Source organism: Callionymus lyra, chromosome 1, assembly GCF_982586985.1.
Source record: "Callionymus lyra chromosome 1, fCalLyr1.hap1.1, whole genome shotgun sequence".
Taxonomy (NCBI): Eukaryota; Metazoa; Chordata; class Actinopteri; order Syngnathiformes; family Callionymidae; genus Callionymus; species Callionymus lyra.
The window spans coordinates 3085630-3109851 of NC_141818.1; the positions used below are offsets into that span (position 1 = coordinate 3085630).

Below are 24222 nucleotides of genomic sequence, written 5' to 3' on the forward strand. Positions count from 1 at the left end.
AATTAAACTCGAATACATTTAAAAAAAAGAAGTTTTTTAATGTTCACTTAACACTACAATGAAAATAAAATAAGAGATAATAATAATAGTAATAATTCATTTTATTTCGAGGCGCCTTTCTCTGCACTCAAGGCGGCCAACAATAAAAACACATACAAACATAATTCAAACCCAGGGATTAGGTGCAATAAAAGATAAATATGTTTTAAGATGTTAAATCACATATTCACACCTTGTGATATATTTTCTTACATTACATTTTTTTTTTATCCCGTCTTCCCTCCTCACAGAAGTCAATATATATAATGTGAAACCTGGAGAAGTTTTTATTTTTTGCCCAAAATTGATGTTAAATTTAGCTTTATTTTATTTGAGTAAAGTAGGTCTTCGGGAAACCTTCCATAATCTTCCTGGAGCTGAAGAGCCTTAATGAGCTGGTTTCTTAAATATAGTTTCTGACAGACTATCTAGACCATCCTGGGTTCTGGCACCAGGTCCTCGTGAGTCTGACTGGACCTGGCACTGGAGCAGAACCGGACTGATTCATGGACGGGACGGAGAAAGCACCTGTTCCCTCGTCTTCATGTAGATACATGTCGCGGCAGCTGGTAACCGAACGGCACCTGTGGAATCAAACACCTAAACCAGGAGCTATTTGAAAAGTGTGACCCACAAGGATGACAAAGATGGAAGATATTTCCAAGTCATTACAAACTGTGATTCGCTCTTTAACGCCATCGCTGGAGTTATTTGAGATGTGGAGCAGAAATGAAGGTCGCCGACGGTCTCTGGACTCGTCCGGACATGTCTGTCCGCGTGAGTCACATCGCTGTGGAGTAAATTTAGTCTCCTTGGCAGACCCTCGGAACCTCCCGTGGTCTTCTCCAGTCTGATCCGCGCTCGCGATTATTTTGAGCCTCCGCGGCCACCGTAGCGTCATTGTCAACAAACATGGCGTCCTCAATGTCACTCCTGAGCCTGGGACGCTTATCTGCGAGCAATGTGGCTTCTAAACTCTTCCTCAGCCCGCTCAGGTAAATTAATATCGACTCCCTCACCCCTATATTTTCTATTTTATCGCTAAAACGAGGTTAGGGTAAAAATAAACGAGGTTCGACGGGCTAAAGACTAAACAAGCTAGCTGGGAAGCTAAGTCGGCTAACTAGCTTGTTTTGTGATACCAAACGTAGTTAGTGAAATATAACGTTACGTGTCCAGTTGAGCATGTATTTATGCTCTCGTACACGTCAGAAAATAGTGAGCAATTCTCTCTCCAAAGCTTCCAGACTGAAGTCAAATGTCACAGTAACCTCTTGTCCTTACAACCGTCCAGCCAGCAGTGATTCGCTGCTATCTTGAGCTGCCTTCAAATGACTTAAACTGATAAACTCTATTAAATTAAAGTCTGGTCCTGGTTACAAATCTGCTGCATACCTTCACCAATTTGGACAAATGCAGACACTTGGTTATTTGATCACAGAGCTCCTAACTCTACAGAGTCACAGACTTGAATTCAAGTTCATCTCAGTCACGTTTCATTTAAGCGATTAATCTTTAATTTAATTCAGAAAAGTAAAATAAGACGGTAACGTAAAATAATAATTTTCCCTTTGGACATTTAATTATTGTCTTTATATATCGGTTATGATTACTCACAACATTTCTATATTAAATAATGGTAAAATTAAGTAATAACACCCACTCATACATAACTCGTACGAGAACTGAGAGTACCTCATCATTATATTACTGAAACAAATTATTAGGCTCCATACCAAAAGCATGGTATTATATTCAGATTATTTATTTTTAACTTGAAAGGCTACCAAAATCATGTGTCCAAAAAAAACAGTAATTATGTTTTGAACACTTTTGTTTATATTTATTTGGGCCTTTAGTGATACTTGACCAACATGTTGCTTTATGTCATTTATTTGAGATGTTTTCAGGCTTCAACATATTTAACTATCCGTTGGTAAAAATATTCATGTGTTTGATTTGATTTCTGTCATGGTCACCCAATCTACATGTTAAGCTGTCGAGCATCAAAAGTTATAGCTGTGCTTATGGATTAATCTTCAGAAGTGCTATGATCAAAAAATAAATCCCACACATGTTTTGATTTCACACGGGTGACTGTGTTTTATTAATTTAAATATATAGTGGTTTGAATAAATACAAGCCACACTGATCATGCTGCAAACTAATGCGTGATTAAAGAAAGTTAACTTAAACCTTGGGTCATGAAGTTGTAACTAAACCTTGCACTTCCTACCAGCACATATGATTACTTAAACTGTTTATACTTATCAAGTTGTCAGATGACGAATGTATTTCATTTAGAAATCAATCTTAATAATAAATATAATTTGTGCTGCTTGTACAAAGAGATGTTCCGATTCAAAATCCATAAGTCAACACTTCCCCACATGAAGCCTAAACAAGTTAATGACTAAAGTAATTATTAGATCTGAGCACAAGAATCTATTTAGTTTCAATCCATTGACTCATCTGGGATGTAATTATGTGGAATGGCCTTTCTCTGACTGAGCCGTGACGGCAAAGTTGCTTCTTTGTGACGGCACATTGACAAAGAGCTCCACAGTCCTCGCCGGACCGTCGGCCGCAGCCAACACTGAAGCACGTCCTGTCATTAGGGTGAGAGCGAGAGTCTGCCAGAGATCCACCAGACAGAACTAATCTCTGGCGGGCCGGGATTCCCTTTCCCCCGTCTGTTTTGCAGCGTCCTCGCTCTCCGCCCGAGATGGTGTCGAAAAAATCGACGTGCGGTCCCGAATGTACTGTTGCGTGTCATGTAACGCGTGTCTGGTTTTCAGGTCTGCGAGCACATCAGCAGCGCGGCTGGCAGAGAAAGCGGGACAAGACACGCAACTTATTACCGTTGATGAGAAACTGGTAAGAATCCCTTCCCTGTTCAACGTGACACACAAATTGATGTTTGTCTGCGCTTCCAATTAGGAAGAGTCTTCTGTGAGACCGGTCGAGTTCATTGTCAATTTTCTGGAAAAGAAAGTTAATCTGTGCTGCCAACGCGAGGAGCTTTGAGAGGGCAGGCTTTTGAAGTACGATGCTTTTACAGTTCCCATCCCAGTTTGTTACGTCCCCGCTAATGTTTATCTCCCTGTAATGAAGTTTTGTTGTGACCCGTTCATTAAGGCCTCTAACAGATGAAGAGCATCGTTGGTGTTTTCTTTTAAAACCCATTTGTATTTGTATATATTTAATTTATTTAAGGAAGAGGGTCGTAACGTACTAGACCTTATATTTGTCAGTTTAGATGGAAATATCAGAGAGCGGATCTACATGGAATGAATACAGAGACAATCAGTTTGTATTATTATATTCCTCTTATTATACTCTTCCATGGACATGACGATAGAATAAGTGATGAGCACAGTGCAGGATGAAGGTTGTATTTCAAGGGTCTTGTAGTGTCGTCTTATTTGCACAACGGTCTTCCTCTCCCTCCGCGCTTGATGGATCTACTGACTCCTTCAAGAAACATCTCAAGACATTCTTATTCGTGCAGGCTTTTCCTCGATTTTCTGAGACTCCTGTGTTTGTCTCGTTGTTATCTTGATCTTTTAAGTATTTATTTTATTGAGTTTTGTTTTGATTGTTTGAGTGCTTTTCTGACCCTGGTTTGGAAAAGCACTATATAGATATAATTTATCTAAATACAACAGTCATCATGACATTTTTAGCAGGAAATCCTTACAAACCACAGACGGTATCATAACATAAAGTTCCAAAGACTCCAAAGATCACTTATTTCAAATAATTATTTGAGTCTTAAGAAACACTCTTAAAGATGGTCCTTCTTACTGTTGACTTTAAATAAAGTTTAACCATCATTTAACCACCAAATATTTTTTTCTTTCTTTTTAAGAAATGTTTAAATCCAAAAGAAGTGCTTTATATCCAACATTGAAGTGTTTTTTAAGGCGACACATTGTTGATGTAGTTGCACTACAGAAACAAGTGTGTAGATTTTGGTGGTTATTTTTGTTCTTTAGGTTTTGCAAACTTAGTCAGAGCTACTGGAGAAATCATTGATGTAAATTTGTCGAGAAAATATTTTGAAGAGGTGAGAGATGGCATTGGTTGAAGAAGGTTGGAGCTTCCTGGGTAAAGGAATCAACTTGCTTTTTTATTTAGAAAAATTGAAATAATGAGAAATCGAACATTTATAAAAACCTAATATAATATTAAAACATGCAGTTAAATAAAATATGTTCAGGAAATTGAATGAATTCAACTGAATAAGTCCAATATAAACATGGAAATGTATAATTAATTAAATAAATAATAATAATAATACATCTAATAGAAAAAAGTCACTGTACAAAAGATTTGACTCTGAGAGTCAAAAAGGCTGAACATGATGGTGAGCTTTGAAATCTTCCAAAACACTCTTTTAACTTTGAACGTTGAAATGCGTGAAGCTTCTTCGAAAGAGTTCCATGTTATTAGTCGTCTGTACTTTCTCTTCCTCTCATTAAGTACGTAGTCGCAGCCTAAACAATGCGGCGGGAACACTGAAGTGGTCAAGGTTAGTGGCCGACGGTCTGCGCCGCACAAAGACGCTTCTCAGAAATCACTGCTTTGTCATTAAAGAGATAGTAGAGTAATGGGGTGAATGTGGGAGACTGTTGTGGACTTGTTTTGGGGGTGGAGGGGCTGAGGGGCTCTGCTGTGTGTGGGCAGCGTCAGTGCGCTTTTGTCCCAGACCAAAGCTGACCATACTGGCAGACAAACCTTTGGCTGGGCGGAGTGTCTGTCTCTGTCCTCTCAGTAGGGGCCACTGAGAGGATCGGCAGAGGAGAGGAAAAAAGGGCCTCCAAAAAACGGGGAGGGGGTAGAAGAAAAGAAGCTTGCATGGAAGAAGGAAAAAAAAAAAAAAATTGCGCGACACCCTGAGACTCACGAGAAAAAAAGACAGTGGCCACTTCAGTGTTGTCGGCCACAGAGGTTCCTTTGTGGCGTGCTGTTGCTGGCGGGGCGGGAAGTACACCGATGCTCGCCCAGACAGGCCATAGAGGGAGAGTGAGGGGCCCTCAGCTGTGTACAGTGGTCTCCGACTCACATGGCCCCGGCCAGTGAGAACCCTGCATATGTCAGCACGCCAGGCTTTCATGAGGACGTCAATAAGTGCGACTTCTCGCGGGGACCCATCGAACAAAGGTCCCAGATCCCATCAGAGGTTACGCCGGGATTCGCACGATGTTGCCGGGACAGGAAGGCGTGTGTGTGTGTGTGTGTGTGTGATGTTGCTGAATAACCTCGTTTTGATGAGCTTGCGTTTTGGCCAGGACAAATTATATTTTGATCCGGCGCCAAAATTAAAAACCCTTGTGGGATTGTTTGTATGTCTCGTCTGTCGGGAAAGTGCAAGCTACACAGGAACCCGACTGTCGCCGCTCTGTTCCTGCGGCGTCTCTGTTACGGAAAGATTCGCGACGACAAGGTCGAGAATATGAACGAAACCGGCGACGAGATGTTTCGTGGGTTCAGATGATACTTTTGACTCTCTTGTTTACAACTTTGTGGCGGCTCAGTGTTGTTTTATTCTTTGATGTATTAAACAAATTATATTATTATTACTTTTTCATCCCTTTTGTGTGCAACAAATTCTCATTTATGTCCATTATTCACTCCCTTTTAAAGAAAATACAAATTTTAAATCTAGTAGGTTTCTTTAATGTATCTCTGGGGCCCCCAACATTTTTTGCTCTACAGACTGGTTTAATGTCTCCATTATATCCAGACTAACCTTCAGATCATCATATCATAAAGAGTTTCTGTTTCACTCTTTATTACTAGTTTATAGGTTTATTTTCTTAAGTAAAATTGATTGAATTGAGCATCTTAGAGTCACAGGCTAATGTATCTCCAGAGAAAATGACACATAAAAACCCCCAGTAATAATCAATCGAACATAAATAATTTACTTATTGGAAATTAATGTTATTTATTTAAATTATTTCTTTCTCTGTTGCCCGGGAATACATTTACAAATGATAATAAAGTGGTTTATCTACAACAAAAAACCCTTAAATATAGATAAATATATAATGTAGGTAGATCAATACTTTATTGATCCTTAGCGGGAGAAATGAACATTTCAAGCAGCATCCATTTTCAAGAGTAAATGAAATTAAGAGTATAAAATAAAAAAAATAGACTTCTCTGTGTCTGACAAGAATGAACAAATACAATCTTGTCCACAAATGTAAAAATAAAGTGAAATGGTTGAAAAAAAACAATTTTAACAGGAAAAACACATGTTGGAATAAAATGGTCTGGCAGTTATTTGAGGTGGATTTAGCCAAAAACATGTTTAACAACGGCTCTTAAATGACCCCGAAACATCTGTGTCCAGAACACACTCCTTATGATATCACCAGAGAAGTTTTTTTTACTTCCAGATTCTCCCAATGTTCATTTTCTCGCCGGGTCGCCACAGTCACTTCCTCACCCGACGCGTCCCGTCGACTCACGTCTCAGTTCTAAGCAAAGTCCTCGAAAGCAGGACTCTTTTGAAAGACGTTCGTGATGGGGTACCCGGTGGGCCGGGTGGTTCCTCTCAGCGCTCATGCCAACCTGCCTTTGTCAGTAATTACTGTTTGATTAAGCATGCTGGGCAGCTCCCAGGGTCCGGCTGGCCGGCCACTGATACACAGCCTGACACGGAATGTCTGTGACCTCGCTCAATTAAGAGTCAGGCCCCGAAGTTTTACCCAGCAGGCCCTCCCGCAGGAACAATCCCCGGCCCGGTGCGCGAGGAAGTGGTAAAGACGTGATAATGCATCTCTGGCGAGCGTCTGCTGCTCCCTCTCGCCACGTAAAGACAACACCACCATCTTAAAGCGCTCGTGAAGCTCTCGTTATGGACTTCTCTAAAGGAACTGGAGGTTTACAAGAGCGAGGAGGACAGTTATTAGAGCCCGCTGGATGGAGGGAAGGAGGGAGGGAGGGGTTGTACGAGATCGGTTGGGTCTTGTTTGATGCCTGGCGCGTCGAGTTTGTTCTTCTGCAATCTTTGGTTTTTCTTGCTCATTTAGAAAGGAGGCCTTCGTTTGGCACCCGGCTCCACATCTGGACCAAAGATGTGCGACCCGATGTCTGAAGGCTTTTGAACGCAGGTTGTTTTTAAAGGATCAGGCTTGGAAAGTTCACCGTCTGCTAGGTTTGATCACAATTTGTCTGTTTGGACGGCCGTGGCCGTCGCCGCGGGGCCGAAAATTAGCTTTACCCTTTAAAAACCATTTGAATCATGTTTAACCTCCTTTAAGTGAAACCAAGAGGGAGACGATAGAAGATTTCCTTCTTTGGTCGGGAGCATATCTTCTTTAAAGTTCGCTACAAGAACCACATTATTCTTCAAGTTGAATGAAGCTAGTTTTAGGTAAAATATCTACAACAAATGCACCCATTTGGAAAAGCTTTTAACATGTGTATTGAAAAAAAGATCCACAACTATTTGTAAAGTTCAATATTGTACTTCTATGTTAACTAATAAATCATATAAAATGCTTTAACATTCTTTGGGGAGAAGTTGATTTTAGCAAATATGTTTTTAATTAAAAAAAAAAAGCAATGTTGCATATATATATATATATATATATATATATATATTTATATATAATATTTAGATTGATTTTTCATTTTCTTGTAGCTCGTATGATGCCATTCATTTTGTGGATGAAGAAATTGGTATAAAATATAATAAACAATAATTTATTTAGAAAATAATTAAAATAATTTAGTCAGTATTAAAGTCATGATTTAAACAAACTCATTGCAATCATTACACTAATGAGACTTAACTTGATAATTCACTATGGATTAAACTGATGTCAAGTCATTCGTAGAGTCAGGTTTCATGCAGTGAGATACAATAATTGTCTTTAACTTTTACTGCTTTGTACTGCAGTGTTTATACCTTTACTCGAACACCCCCCCTCTCCTCCCTTCTCGCCCTGTTTCCCAGCCTCCTTCCTTCGCTTGCACATGGGCAACTCAAGTGTCTGTTTTGTCTGGTCGCTCTCTCTGATGATGCGTGGATGTGAAAAAAGAAAAAAAAAATCAGTCTTCTCAAGTGGTGTTTTAGAGGACGTCTGTCTGAAGTGTCTGATGAGTGTTTTCGGTAGTACCGGATTCCTTTACAATGTTTTTACTTACTGGAAATGCTTCCAAAGACCCTTGTCTTTTAGACATTTAACTGTTCTTTTAAATGTTCCTTTGACTGCAGTTTGAAATTAACCTTAAACCCAAAACTTAATAAGCTCAAAATGAAGAGCATGTGGTGTTTTAGTGTGATTTACTGTGTCTGGATGTTAAAAAAGAAAATAAATATATTTCCAAATAAATCATGGTAAATGTAATTAATAATAAAAAGTTATACACCAGAGGTGGGCGATAATTAAAATCGTATATACATTATATAGAAAAATATAAATCACAAAAAAATACTTTTGTGTATTCGATATTCAAATGATTTTGTAAAATTGAAAGGAATAACTTCAGAATAATTAAATGACTTTTGTACTTTGTACCTTTTACTCTGACTTCAAAAGGGCCACATTTGACCCCAACTCGTTATATTTAATTATTGGGTTAAACTCAAGGTAACCAAACACTAATATCAATATTCTCACTTGTATTTAGTGTCTAGTATTGGCAAGAATCTGGGAATACGATATGTTTTGCATTACGTGGGCAATATATTACGATATATTCGATATACTGTGATAGGAACCCGTGATATATAGAGTTTCTTTTCAATAAAGAAATCGTAGGAAAACTCTCAATGGCATTACATGACACACAGTGCTGCTGAATATCGATACGGTATTGCGATGTTAATGATTATCATCACTGATGGTCGTGACATCTCGATCATCTTGCACCCATGTTCCGATCTCTATCTATCAATGGATCTGTAAAAGTCCTTGACTGTCAATGATGGGACGATGACTGAATGGCTGTGATTGTCCAACAACAGATTTTAGGGATTAAGTGTCCGTTTTTCACTCGCTACTCTCCGTGAGACGTCCGAATGTTTTTTGTTTTCTTGTGCTGAGGGGCCTAAAAACGCTCCCTGGGATTTACTGGAAATGGAGGAGACCGTCATTAAACGTGACTTTATGCCGTCGCCGGCTCCTCTTCACGTCACTGGAGAAGTGGGGGATTAAACCTGAAACCTTTGGATTATTGGAGGATGACTCAACCTCCAGAGTCACATTCTCCTGCTGGCCCCGGCGATGTCCATTAGCCAAAACATCCCCGGCGTCTCAGGGGCCAGGTTTCCCCCGACCGATCCATCCCTTTGAACAAGTGAACCTGTCTGAACTCTAATCAGACGCTGATTTTTTAAGTCGAACACCCGACACTTTTGGCACTCGGTCCAGCTGAAGATGTCGTTTTTTTTTGATGTGGACGCCCCACTTCCCTGGCTTTCCCATCCTCTTTGGTATGTGAAACATGAGATTGGAGATGACCCTGACGCCAGCTGCTTCTCGTTGGGCTAAACCACTCCCACACATGAGCGAGGAACCCAATATTTGTTTCGGGGCGAGACGCCCCCTATATCTAATCAGTAATTGGCACGCTTTTGCACTTCAAAGATGTCTGAAGGTGGGAAACGGCCGAGACTGATGAGTGAGGCTCTGGGTCTGGGAGCGGGAGCTGGACACCGGGGGGTTAAGGGTGATGTGTTTGGGCTTTCACCACACGCTGACTCGACATGATTCAGCCCGGCTGACCCCGGGACCCCCTTCTGGCTGTGGTTTTGACATAACGGATGTTTGCGCTATGATGGGTCAACCGTACTGGTGTCACGGTTGTCACGGCGTCCTGCGAGCTTCAGACCTATTAGACAAAGAGGGATTCATTTCCAAAGGGGCTATAAATACAGTGGACGGCCCAGACATGATGACCATCTGGCTAATGTTGTTCCCCCTTGATGGACAGCCATGACACGCTTGATAGAGACGGTGGTAGTTTTCCTGTGGTGCACGAGGAGTTGGTCATAAAACCAAGTTGGGTGAAAAAAAAAATGTTTTCCATCTGCCCCTTGACACAAATCAACCCCAAAATAATACTGACGCAGACAAGTCTGTCAATACAAAAAATGTGTCCAAATCTGCCTTAATATTACTTTTATTTGGTAAACAAAGGGGTTAAAAAGCTACATGTCAATTCAAGTTTTCTACAACCCTTGTAAACTGAGCAAAAACACATGAATTTCTGCAGTTATATGTGCTCTAGGTGTGGTAGGGACAGAATGTAAACACAGATTGTGCTTTAGAGACTGAGAGTACAGCGAGAAAGATGATGTGGAAATTGAAAATGAAACCCATTAGGTCGAGTCAAATAGATTTACAGATGGAAAGAAGCTGCAGCGTTTAGTCCACGTTGAGGAGGAGATTCTTCACCCTGTCATGGAGTCAAAGCATCTCAAGGTTTTGTTCACTAGTAAAGGGAGGAGGGGAAAAATCAAGGGATCAACAGATGATTCTCTGTCATGGTGAAGGAAGAGCTGAGCCAAAAGACAAGGCTTTTGATTTATCAGTTTCTTGCTCAAACTGTCACCTGTTGTTTCTTTTTTTTTTTTTTAAACAAGCCTCAGGTTTATATTCGTCGACGTCAGAAGATTGAATTGTTAAAACTTGGATTTCTTTCATTTTTATTAGAATTTTGTGGTTTATATATATATATATATATATATATATATATATATGTATGTATTCTAAATGTTTTATAACAATGAAAATATTTCCTACTTTTTAAATGGAATTCAAAAGTAAGTAAGTAAGTTATTTGTATAGCGCTTTTCCAGACCAGGGTCACAAAGCGCTTAAACAATCAAAACAATATTCAATAAAGTATAAACTTTAAAGATCAAGATAAAACTGATAACACAACAGGAGTTCCAGAAAATCAAGGGAAAGCCTACGAATTAAAAACAATATTAAAGTCAGAGTTTGTTTTTACAAATCTTGGAATTAGAATATTATTCTCTGTGTAAAATCACTAAATTGGAATTATTTCACATTGTCATAATATATTATAAAACAAACAAACAAAAAATTATAATAATTTTCCATATGCAAATAAATGAATGGTAAATAAATGATTGAATTCAATTATTCACAAAATACCCTCCTAATTAAGTTTTGACATTTCAAATGTTAAAATGTAACCATTCAATATCCTGCTGGCCCTGATATACTTATCACAGGGGGTCCCATAACTTACTGAACCCCTCACCCTGGACATACTAGAGAGATGCTCCTTGAGGTTTCTCGGGAAAGGGAACTCTGGGCATCTTCACTTTGGCTGCTGCACCTGCGACCTTCTTCAAAAATCCTCCTCTAATCGTAAAAGAAACGGTTGATTTTTTTGAGTTTGAACATTGAATTTATCACAAGTGAGTTGAGGTCTCTAACGTTTCACTTCCTGATCACACGTCCATCTCCTCTGGTGACTGTTTTGGTAGCTAATGGAGACATTAGAGGATCATCGGGAAACCAGATGTGAATTTCCTCGTCTTGGTTTGTTTTTTGGTTAAAATGATCCTTTTATTTTTCCTCGGCGTGGCCACAGAGGGAGTATGGAGTGATTGAGAGGAGAAGAGCGAGCTATTCAGTGCACTAAGTGAAAGAACAGAAATCTCGAGAAGACATGGTCCTTGTACTCACCTCTTTTCAAGTTGTTGTCTAGTGTCTGCCAGGAACCCCAGGACGCACTTAAGCCCGCCAGTGTGACCCCCCACCATTCAGAGTGTCTGAAACACTTGATATTTATATCAGAGCTTCAGCGTGACCAGAAAATCTGAATGATTAATGTCGCCGTGTGGTTTTGTTTTGCCGCGAGTGTCAACAATTGACGGTGGGATACTTCTTACCCCCCCCACCACCCCACCCCGAGATGAGACGTCTTACTTCGCACCGGGGTCCTCCTGGACCGGCGACAGTAACTGGATCGTATATTCTGCCGGGGAAAACAGGAAGAACCGGGGTCTCGTACGCCGCTCTGTAAACTGTGGGAAATAAACGGCAGGAAATGTTGACGTTCGCCGATAAATCACGGCGAGTTGACAGGAAGCGCCGACGTGCTGTTGGCGCGGCGACAGCTCTCGGGATTCTTTGACGGGAGCACAAGAGCGAGGCTTTGACGGAGTGCAGATCGGGTCACATGTCAGTCCCAGGGTTTTTGACTCGCCCCCGAAACCAAAAAAAAAGTGGCTAATAAAGATAAATACAGCTGCGGTTGATGTTCTCTGACCTCTGAGTGAATCACCGTCACACGTCTGTTATTACAGATCCGTCATTATGGGACTCAACGGTAGCTCGCAGGGGGAAGACGTGGAGCACTTCGGTTTAACTTCCATGTATAAACAATTAAGTCGTCTCTACTGACATATGGGTGGAGAATATTATGGGATTATATCGGAATATTAAACAAGAGAATTTCACATTTCAGATGAAAGTTGAGTTGTTTTAAATGTATTGGAATAATTGAATTGAAGTTGATTTCTTTCTTCAAATTAAATCAAAATGTTTGCCTGTTTTTTAACACATAGTTTATTATAATTCCAATATTTAGAAAAGTATTTTTTTCTAAATTCATGGTAGTTTAAATTCAACATAAAAATGTTGGTGTAAAAGTGCCACCAGCCAATACCAAACTTGTAAGTAAGTAAGTAATTTTTATTTATATAGCGCTTTTCCAGACCAGGGTCACAAAGCGCTTAAAAAATCAAAACAATATTTAATAAAGTATATACTTTAAAGATCAAGATAAAACTGATAACACAACAGGAGTTCCAGAAAATCAAGGAAAAGCCTGAACAAATAGTACAGACTTTCAGCCAATCTTGGAAAACTCAAAAGCAGCATTAGTATTTTAGCTATTTGCAACTTAAGGTAGTTTTGGTTTGAATAAATACAAAGTTACGGCAAGTTCCTCATTGCTCGATTGGATTAGTCTGCACAGTTATACCAACAATATTTTCTATATTGAATTTAAAAGGATAGGAATTAAAAAAAATATTGCATTTTTCGATGGATTTTATTTGCAATATCAACTGTGTGTACAATTCAGTTGAAATATTCAATTTTTTAAAATAATTTATTTTAAAAAATGTACCTCTCTGTGTAGAAAATTATTGAATTAAAATAACATTTTAAAGTGAATATTCTGATGACTCTGATCAACTCCCATCGACGATTTATCTCCATCTCTACGATGGCGTCTCGTTCATTCTCTCCCTCGCCGGCACCTCTTCGAGTCGACACCTGAATGGTAATCTTTCTGTGTCCTTGATGTTTTCCCTTTGAGTTTTGACACAAAACTGTCCTCCGGGGTCCTCCGTCGGAGCATTAGGGGGAACCTGGCTCTCAGGATTCCGGCGGGCCCCCGCGGCCCCACAGCGACAAGCCCCTATGCTCTTTATCTGGCTCGCAGCCTGGAGGTGTCACAAATATGGACACGCTTTCACGTGACGGAGACTTTACCAGCCGCGTCCCCCCCTCGCTTAAGCTCCGCATTCTGTCTGCCCAGCCAGGTATTGTCGGGCCCCGTGAAGGCGCTGTGAATAGTGTCAAACTTGATCGTTCTCATGCTTCCTGTACATGGCAGAAGAAAAAAGTGCCCACCGTGTGGGTTTTCCTTTTGTGACGGCCCGCTCTAGTCTTCCTGGGAACACACCACATTCCAGCCACAATCATTCCTTTTGTAAATCCTGGTATTGTGGGCCGGACTGTTATGGCGATACGTCCCTCCTGGTTCTGTGAGCATGCGAGTATCATAGAATGTCTAGACTCCTATTTTTTCCTTCTATGGGCCAAACAATGCCTGATTTTCAACACAACTTTTGTCCAGACACATCCTCTGGCATTCAGCGAGAGTCTTTTATGCATGATGTGATTTGAAAGTTCACATCTGGAGAGAGTATCTTAGGAAAGTTGACAAAGACGCGTCGCATGCTACGACTTGTCTTTCGGTTTAATTTCCTAATTGGAAGTGTATCGAGAAATAAAGTAGAAACTACATCTGCTTCGATGATGACACGAATCTTTGCTCGTTCTTTTACCCAACAATGAGCCACAAGGATTTTTAAGTAAACGTCAACATTTAAATCATGTTTACACAATTCTATTTTCATAAGGGATCACATTTTATCCTGGAACTGTTTTGAGGGGCCGTCAAACCTCGATATAGAAGGAAAACCACAAGTAAATAACATGTAAAGTGTAGTAAAAAAGATTTGAAACTGAAATGTGATCATGCAACGATATTAAAATGAGCAAAATAATTCATGACATTTTATATCATATCTAATTTATTTAGTTATTTAATTATACAACCGTCAATAAAAATCAACAAATATCGGGACTGTTTTATTTACTAGTAAATGTCTGTTATATATATAGTTGAAAGACATTATTTAACACAAACATGTGAGAAAAAATGAAGGTAAAGAATGTAAAATTAAAAACTGGATTTTGAATTAATTCGCCAATAACAAGTGTAACCCTACACGTGCACAAATACAATCTAAAACGATTAAAAATCCCCTTTTATTGGATCATCTTAAATAACTCTCTTGTGCTTCCTGAAAACACTCCTGACTGAGGACTGCTAAAAATATTGTTGTCTCCACAGCGTTGGTTAGATTTTGGTCGTCATCTGTAGTTACTTCTGAGACAGAAGGTTATAAAGGTCTGGTATACGAACGGTGTGACCTGACGATTCTTGACCCGCAACGTTCAACTCCCCGTCATGTCCTTCCTTTCATGAGCGAACAAGGATCTCCAATCATGGAAGTTTCGGTCATGTTTAATGGCTGAGTTATGTGCTCCTGAAATGTGCCTGGAAGACGCGGGTGTGTTTTTACGACTTTAACATTTGCTAAAATGATGTTGTTTGAGTTTGCGTTCTGTCTAACCAGCGGCTCGGCACGACACGTTGTTTTTCAGGAGGAACACAATGTCTTAATAATAAAGCAGAATCGGTGGCTCGGCGCCAACACCGACCATCTTCTTTGTTAGTATATTTTTGATACCGTTATATTCAAGTTTTTGTAGCACGCACCGTGGTTTTCGCGCCTCAAAACCCCCAAAGTGAACACAAAAGTCGCTGAACTTTTCCTCAACCTTTTTTTGCCAAAAGTTCAAACGTGGACGTCGTGGACCTGCTACTCCAGAAGGACTCGATTAAATCCTTGTTTGAGTTTAGGTAACATTTTGAGTAACTACAGGTCCACTCACAGCTGGTCTCCGAGTCTTTTCTGGCATCCCGTGTATTTCCAAAGCTCCTCGTCTTTCCTCCGAAAATGACTCCAGATTTGAGGACACTTTTGAGTAGAACATTTTGAAACCACTTTTTTTATCACCGAAAAAACCTTGGCATCTCTCCGGCTTGCCGCCTCGCACCGTCCTGTGTGTTATTGTGTCATGAACCGTCCTCCTTTCCCCCCCCTTTGGGTGAGGAGAACATGTTTTTCTCCTCCGTGTGACAAGAAGGAATTGTTAAGGTTAAGTAGATAGGGCAGCCGGAAATAATTACCAAGTACTTGTGAAGTTTTTTGTTTTTTTTCCCCCCCTTTTCCCCCTTTTCTCAACGTTCCTTCAAGCGATCTTTTCAGTCGGCCGATGTGGTTTATGATGAAGTTCTCTGCGTCTGACTCGGCTAAAGAGCGTCGGCGAGCGGCGCTCCGACCTGTAATTTACTGGACCCCGAACCCCGGTGGGAGCCGCGCTGCCAAAGGAAAAAAGGCGGGCTTTTGTGTGTGGGGTTCATGCACGACGACCCTTCTTTCCACAAATCAACTGGCAGATGACAGACAATGATGAAAATTTGATTCTTTGAAGTTGTAATGGCCATTGAAATGTGTAAAATTCTTGCATTGAAAGGGGAGCGCCCTGCGAAGCCCCTCAGACTTGGGTGGCTGCTGCCGGCGTGCTGGGAGGTTGCTCTGTGTTTTGTCGCCCACTTCCCATTGCTTGTTTGCTAATTCCCTGAAGAATTGGACCCGATCCTCGATAGAAGCTTGAAGGGGGCACCAGTTGCTGAGGGATATGCCCCCCAAAGACCCCTCCTTCTCGTCCTCCTCCTCCTCCCTCCTCCTCTCCTCCCTCCTCCTTCAGCCCTGGCCTACTTTCTGATGTCTGGACTAAATCACCTCAAGTATTGGGCATTAAATTCATCTGCCTCGTTACAAAAGTGTTGCTACAACGTTTTCCTTTTGGATTCTTTTTTTTTTTTTTTTTCCTCCTGACATTTTCGTGAGAGTTCACAGCAACCTCCTGAACTGGTTTCCCCCAGACTACGAACATCAGGTCTTGCATAAAACTATCCCATAAGACCCCTGACTTGAGGTCAGATTGAGAAACGATTCTGCAACAATTTCTTGCGATGATGAAAAGCTAAACATCATGGCGTTCCAAAGATGTTGGCGCCACTAATACTTTCAGTATTGAAGAAATGAAGGTCACGGACAAAAAACTGACGCCCTTATTTTCCCTTTAATTTCTTGTGGCGACTTTAAGTACCTTTTTGGACAGAATAATGATAAGAAAAATGTAACTTGGCTGATCTCTACTTGGTAATAACCAGTATAAGTTCATTCATTCATTAGCTATTTATTGGGCATCGATTAAAAATGTTCGATACTGACCGACACTTTTTTTCACTGCCAATTTTATTCCACCAAAAATGTATATGATATTACACACAGTACAAATCTTGACTCAAATTTTCCCCCCAAAAAATTCCAGTGCAAAAGAACCTGGTGGCGCAGTGGTTAGCGCGACCGCAGTTGCTGGTTCGATTCCAACTAGTGACCTTTCAGTGTCAGATAGATTGGTAACTTTGGGGAAATTGTCCGTAGATATGAGTGTGTGTGTGAATGGTTGTGTGTTTTAGTGTGCCCTGCTATCGACTGCCATCCTGTCCAGGGTGTCCCCTGCCTCTTGCCCAACGAAACTGGTATAGGCTCCACCCCCCTCCCCCCCCCCACTGCGAACCCCATAACTGAAAATGAAAAAATGAAGAACACTTGCTAACAATCAATCTCACTTTGTTATTAGTTTTTCTTCATAATAATCCACACATAATTAAGTTTTGATCACACGTCAGCACGAAAATATGAAAATAAAAGACAAAGCTTGTTTCGACACATTACGGTCGGGGCCACAAAAAGATTGAAGTTCAATAAACACATCTCGCTTTTTACTGACACAAACTGTAATTGTGCTTTTAGGCGTTCCATGTTTTCTTTTCTGTCCTTTTTATGACCGTTTTAGACGATTATACAAGAGTCGTCCACACAACGCCCAACAGGCTTCCAAATGTCCAACTCTCTTGTATCAAATTCAACAATATTTCCCCGATGAGAAAAAGACTAAGATTTACATTTGGAATAAAAATAAAAAAACCTTGTTCAAATGAACTCGTCAAACTAGAACAAACACATTTTGATCATGAACTTTTTTTTATTGCCTCTTGTTCAAAAGGAATGAGTTGTTCTCTTTCCTTATGGTCCAGTCGTTCCCTCCGGGTGATAAATCTGGTCTGTTTGGATGAGGAGACTTCTAAAAATGCTTAACCCCAATTTATCACACGGCTTTTTATAGACGTACCTGTCACTTTCACTTTCCTCGGGATTTTACGTCCGTGACACCTGCGCACAAAATACGATCGTGGGAGACACGAGTGAAACTTGTGTCATGACAACAACCAGACAGATGTACATGTCGGGTCGAAAACAAGCTCCGGCTAATCTGGAAGCGTCACAAAAACAAAGGAGAATCTTCCATAAACTCAGAGTCAACGGCAGGAAAGTATCCTTTGAGGACATCAGGGGTCCAATAAGTACTACATCCACAGGTTCTTTTACTTGTAACTACAGTATCTAGTCACTTTTTTTCTTCGTGATTGAGTTTTTCACATTTATTTTATTTTATGGATGTTGTTTTTGCAGTCATCGTTGTTGTGTTGTGTTCAAAAAGCGTAAATAAAAAAGCCATGATTGTAACCGAGCACCGCAGCAAACTGTCCGACTAATAATCCCATCTTTTTTGCACCATTTTGGTTTTATATTATGTAGACTTGTCTTGGAAATGTAAAAGAAAAAGTATTTGAAAGCTACCAGTCAAACAAGTAGGGTCGTCAACTACTCAACTCAACTTTATTTATAAAGCGCTAAACAGTCGTTACAAAGTGCTGTACAGAGACATAAAAGAAAGCAGAGTTAAAACACACAAAGGTAAAAAACAATGTTGTATAAAACAAGTAAAAAAGCACTAAAAAGAGCTCAGAGTCTCATGCTGTGTTAAAAGCCAGGGAATAAAAGTGCGTTTAAAGAGAAGTTTTAAAAAACTAGTGTGGAGTCTTTAACCTAAAAGTTCCAACAATTGCAAGTGTAGTCTCGCTACTAAAATGTTTAACTTAATAATGATAGTCGAGTTTACGACGAGGATAAAAAAAAGGTAAATAACCTGTCACAACATGTAAAAATCAACAGAAGCACATGTTAAATATGTACAAAAAGAAAATGCAACTTTGATGAAAAGTTACAGGATGTAGTGAAAAAAGTAAAACATTTTGATGGTATTGATACTTTTGAAAATGAGTATTGACTCCAGATACAACATTTTATTGTCGATACTTTTTTGTTGTTTTGATGATTGAAGGATGTTGAGGTCTAGAAAGTTTTGTGTCTGATGTTCAAAACTCTTTGTTTATTCCTAAGACATCAGCAAATGTTATATTTCAAGTCTGGTCTCATCCTGCAACTGCAGAGTCTAGATCACGGATGTCATTTTATGAGGTCATTATAGGTCATTTTATGAGGTCATTATAGGTCATTTTATGAGGTCCGCAAGAGCTTTTAACGACTATTGAATAGTAGTTTTACACTCCTTAAACTTGTAAGTCGACCACTGGTCATGTATGTTAATATCAAGACCTGTGATACCACAATGTTTTTATCTCGAGTCGGTGGTATTTATTGTCTCTTTTTTTAGCCTCGTACAATAATTCTTGAGAGTTTGGACGGAGAAGCTGCTAAAATTAGCCTCTGAAAGGTCAATTAGAGATTGATGGAACATTCCGTCTCCACTCTTGGCCCCCGACATGATTTGAGTTTAACATTTTGGCCCCTTTCGCTTGATGGGGTTCGACACTCTCTGCTCTCAGCCCTTCTTTCTCTCCGTCGCTCAAGTCACTCTCGGCACATTTTGTGTTCGGCGTAAGATTTAAGAGCGGGAGTAAAAACGTCAAATCCTTCATTTCAGTCAGGTGAGTCATGTAGCAGCTGCATGATGAACGGACTTCACCTGGTTCACGCTCTCAATTGAAATTCCTGATTGAAAGTTAAAGGTTTCGAGGACATTCCGTTTATTTTTCTCTCCGACTCTCCTGTGTCTGCAGGACATCTCGTCGCTGACCGGCGTGCCAGAAGAGCACATCAAGACACGCAAGGTCCACATCTTCGTTCCCGCCAGAACCGCCATGCAGTCGGGCAGCAACAGCACCAGGAAGTGGAAGATAGACTTTGACACCAGGGAGCGCTGGGAGAACCCTCTGATGGGCTGGGCCTCCACGTAAGACCTTCTTATGAATCAATCTTCTTCGAGTTAGTCTTTGTGAGCTGGAAGCCATTTTTGAAACGAATCAGAAAAACGGTTCCGTGTACGCTGAATCCATTGGACTCTTATTTTGAAAACAGGAAATGGAAATCCTCCTGTTTACAAAAAGAGTAATTGGCTATTTAGTTTGTTGTTTTAGTTTTTGCGTGGGAAAAAAATGCAGTTGGTGCAACAATTTGTGCAATCAGAGAAATGCATTATTTTGGTGCTGACCCGGAAGTTGAAGCGAGTGAAAACCTCAAAACGGGACACGACTTATTTTTGCATTTGCAGTTAAGAGTTTTAAAATGTAGTGACAAACCAACTTTGTTTGGAGTCTCCTGCCTTAAAGCGATACAAACCATTTTTCAAAATTGTTTTTTATTCTCGAATATCCATACTTTCAGGTTTAGTGTAGGTTCCAATTTTATGTTTCCTTTTTTCAAAATAAAAGGATTGATATCTTATCTTACAATCAAATTCAAGAATTGCGATTTTGAAAGTTGTTTTTTTAATAATTGAATTAAAAAATAGTTTTGTTCTTAACTCCTTTTTTCAAAATAAAAGCTTTTTAAAGAATATTAAAGGGTTTCTACTGTATATTGAAATATATATAACTAGTTTATATATTGAATGTTTGAGTTTGTTTTGTTTTCTTTGGAATAATTACATTTTAAAGTTTGAACACGTGACTGTTGTTGCAAATTCGATCATTTCAAAATTCTCCCTTTTACACATATAGTTAGATCTTCAATTACATTTCTAAATTAAATACTTTTCAATTCATAGACTTTTGAATTCAATATAAAATAATGATAGTGTAATAGTTTTCTGTTTTCAAAGTAAACGTCTGATCGCCGTCATGTGCATGAACCCTATATTTTAATGGTACTTGTCTAAACCATTAAAGTACCATCAAAATATTTTTAAAGGTCACTTTAGCTCGTGGTTGTCGAGGAATTTTGGTCAAATCGATACTTGAGGTTTCTTTCAAGGAAAAACCAAGGGTGTCCAGGTATCGTTCCGACTGTGTGCACCTTGAGTGCCAGTGGAATATCTGGTCTCCTGTCCTGGACCTGGTCCTGGTCCTGGAGCCACATCCTGATGGTGTTCCTGGTGATGACGTCTCCATTAATAAGTCATCAGAGTAAATAATGAGAGCAATAACGTTCCTCTGATACATAACGTGAATTATTCCTCTGGAAACTCAATCCTCACTTAATATACTTGACTCTCCACCACAAAAATGCTTCAGTCAACAAGCGACCCGGCTCGGCTCCGCCAGAACAGAACCCAATATCCACGTGGACACAAGCCTGCGGTTGTCATGCGTCCTCAAATGTTCTGGTCCACGTTTTTAAAGATGATGGATGTGAGTCTGTGCTGCTCTCACAGCTGTTTTTCCGCCTCTCAGGGCCGACCCTCTGTCCAACATGGCGCTGAGCTTCTCCTCCAAGGAGGACGCCGTGGCCTTCGCCGAGAAGAACGGTAAGAACCCGGCGCCGTTGCGTAACACGGGGCGTCCCACGGAGTCCAGTGGGGACCCGGCGTTATACGAGCAGAGCCGTAAACACGCACTTAACGCTTCTTAAAGTGACGGCGTCGATATAATGTCTGCGGTCGGAAGACGGAGTTTAAGAAGTTTTTCTAATTCTTCTGCAGATATTGTATAAGAAATGAATAATATTGGTCAAAACTTTGAACCGTAAAATGAGGTCTGAAAAACTATAGAACGATGGAACTTATTATTCTAATAATTGATACCATTTAATTTTTTGGCTATAAAGTTGTGCTTATCTTACTAAAATAAGTGAGTAATTCATTGCTATTGGTCACAAAGAGTAAACAATCAAAAAACAATACAGTTAACAGAGTTAAAATAAATACTTTAAAAGATCAAGACGCATAAGACAAACACAAAAGTCAAGCCAAGAAAGTTAAGAAAAAGCACGAATAAAAGTGTCTTCAGATGTTTCTTGAAGGAGTCAGTAGACTCTCTGTTGTTCTCAGTGTTATCTTGACCTTTAAAGTATATATTTTATTGTGTTTTGATTGTTTAAGTGCTTTGTGACCCTGGTCTGGAAAAGCGCTCTATAAATAAAAATTACTTACTTACTTACTTACTAACTTACTCCATCAAACAAAGAGAGAAGATGGTTCCAAAGCTTAGGAGCAACAGTCTGGAAGGATTTCTCTCCTCTGGTCCAGAAGCATGTTCAGGAACCATCAGTAGATTCTGATCCACAGACCTCAGAGCCCGAGCTGGGGTGTAAGTCTGGATCAGATCACTGATGGAAGGTCTGACCATGAATAGATCTGAAAGTAAGAACCAGAATTTTAAAGTTGATCCTGAAAGAAACTGGCAGCCAGTGAAGAGTTTTAAGGATCGGAGAAATGTGAGTTCTTCTACTAGAGCGGCTCAGAATTCTTGCTGCAGAGTTTTTTGTATCAACTGCAGACGAGACACATCCTTCTTGTTTAGAAACCAAAATAAACTGTTACAATAGTGTAAACGACACAAACACACTGATTATAATATCCAGATTGTGTTGTGACATTATTTGTTTCAAAGATTAAATCTATTGCAAAAGTATTACATATTAATTTGATACTTTACTTTCACTGATATACAATATAAATTAAAATGAAATGGAAAATATTCAGTGGTCAGACTAAAATTACTCAAACGCTATCCAAATATTATATTCTACTATTTGGCAAATATTGTTTGAAGCTAGAAATAATGGAAATAATTCATATTTATGTTTTTATTTTCAGATTCAGTAATGGTGTCATTTTTGTAAATGTGTAACAGATTTAAAAATGATTTAATTCCACAAGAAAAATGAGTTACATTTAAGCTTCTGATACAAATTAAAACAGATTATTTTGAAGTAAATATACATAGAAATATATGGAGGAAAGTAATAATAATGGGGAAGAAATCGTGATTTGATTTTCTTTTTTTGAAACCGGTATTTCATTTTAAGATGCTTAAAAAAGGGTTAAAAAGCTATTATTTAAGTGTCGGGTCGAGACACGTTTCCATCATGAATCACAGATTTTCAAGTGGACGCACAAACGTCTAGAAAAAAACGGTCGGTTTCGCCACAAACCCTTCGAAGCGGCAGAACAAACGCACTAAGCAGACATGTTTGGCTCCTCGGCTCAAATACTTGGGACTTAAACCTGGAGTTAAATGTCAGCGCAGGAGGAAAAGAGTTTAGAGGCGTCCGGGGGAAAGCTGAGGGCGGTGAAGCGAACGCTCTCCTGCGAGGGCTGGAATTTCAGAACTCTCTGGGATCCTGCTCGCACTCAGGAACCGACGTCGACTCAAGCCGGCGTTATATGGAGTGTTGTTGCGTCTCTGGACTTCGTTGCACTTGCAGCTTATAAAAGATATCAAAGCGCGTTGATCACGTGACGCAGATAATGAAAAAGCGATGGAAGCACCTTGAGGCGCAGGATGACAACATGTGGGCCTCGTAACCATCGCAGCAATAAAACGCGCAAAGAGAACTTTGATGTGATAATAAGATCGTTAGCTCTTTTATTTTTTGAGTTTTTGTTTTTCGGCATCTGGGAAAGTTTGTGCGATTTGTTTTGTAAAAATAAAAAGTTTGTGGGAACAAACCCCTCGTCCACGCTGTCGTCCCCGCAGGATGGAGCTACTACATCACGGAGAAGCGGAGCTCCAAGCCCCGGGTCAAGTCGTACGGAGCCAACTTCTCCTGGGACAAGAGGACCCGGAGGTCCGCCAAGTGAGCCCCCCACCACCACCCCCCCGACCCTCATCTGCGTGACCCCAGTTTGTCCCGCAGCCGATATGTTTAATTCCTGTCAATAAAGCAGAGGATTATAAGAAAGCTTTGAGTCATTATCACTTTATTCCTTCAAACATTCACCTCATTAGCTGCTTCCTCGCGCTTTCATCCTGATTAATGAAGTGTTGGATCTGCTGCTCCATTAGAACCTGTTTAAACGCAGAGATAAATAGATGTCGAGGCCAGAACCCGCCGCGCTTTTCCTGCATGACCGTTTGTTTCCATCCAGTAACCGCGGAATATATTTTTTTTTCTGCGGGTCTGGATATCTGGAGATCTATCCGGTGAAAACAAGTTTACTGCCGTGTCTGTGACGACGTTATTGGGGGTTCGGGTGTTTGGTTCGGTTTGTGTCACTTTTCAGGATTTTATTGACATTTTATTGTTTTTTTTTTAAGCCACTGAATTGTTTGAATGAGATATTTTTTTATTGAAAGGTTGAATTTTTGTTTAAATTAAAAAATATAACATTTTCAAAATGAATTATTTTTCAAATAGAGTTTGATATTTTAAGCCCATTTATTAAAAAATAAAATTCCTAAATCCAATACTTTTTAATTCATAGCCTTTTAAATTCAATACAAAATGTTGCCACCAGACAAAACCAATGGAGTACCGAGCTACTCTAACGACCTTTCAGCCAATCGTGGTGGCTCATTCGTACCAACGTTTAAATGACATTAATGAGGCTAGAAATTAAAAATAATTAAGAAAATATTTAGTTGTTTGAATAAGTT

At 39.8% G+C, this 24222-nt stretch overlaps 1 protein-coding gene across 1 annotated transcript; it reads left to right on the forward strand.

Moving 5' to 3' along the window:
* Positions 1–906: 906 nt before the first annotated feature.
* ndufs4 (NADH:ubiquinone oxidoreductase subunit S4) lies at positions 907–23527 on the forward strand. The gene is made up of 5 exons (XM_087788047.1): positions 907–1034; positions 2838–2916; positions 19465–19637; positions 21076–21149; positions 23323–23527. Exons 1-5 carry the CDS (start codon positions 952–954, stop codon positions 23424–23426), a joined length of 513 nt encoding a protein of 170 aa, XP_087644173.1. The 5' UTR covers positions 907–951; the 3' UTR covers positions 23427–23527.
* The last annotated feature ends 695 nt before the right edge of the window (positions 23528–24222 follow it).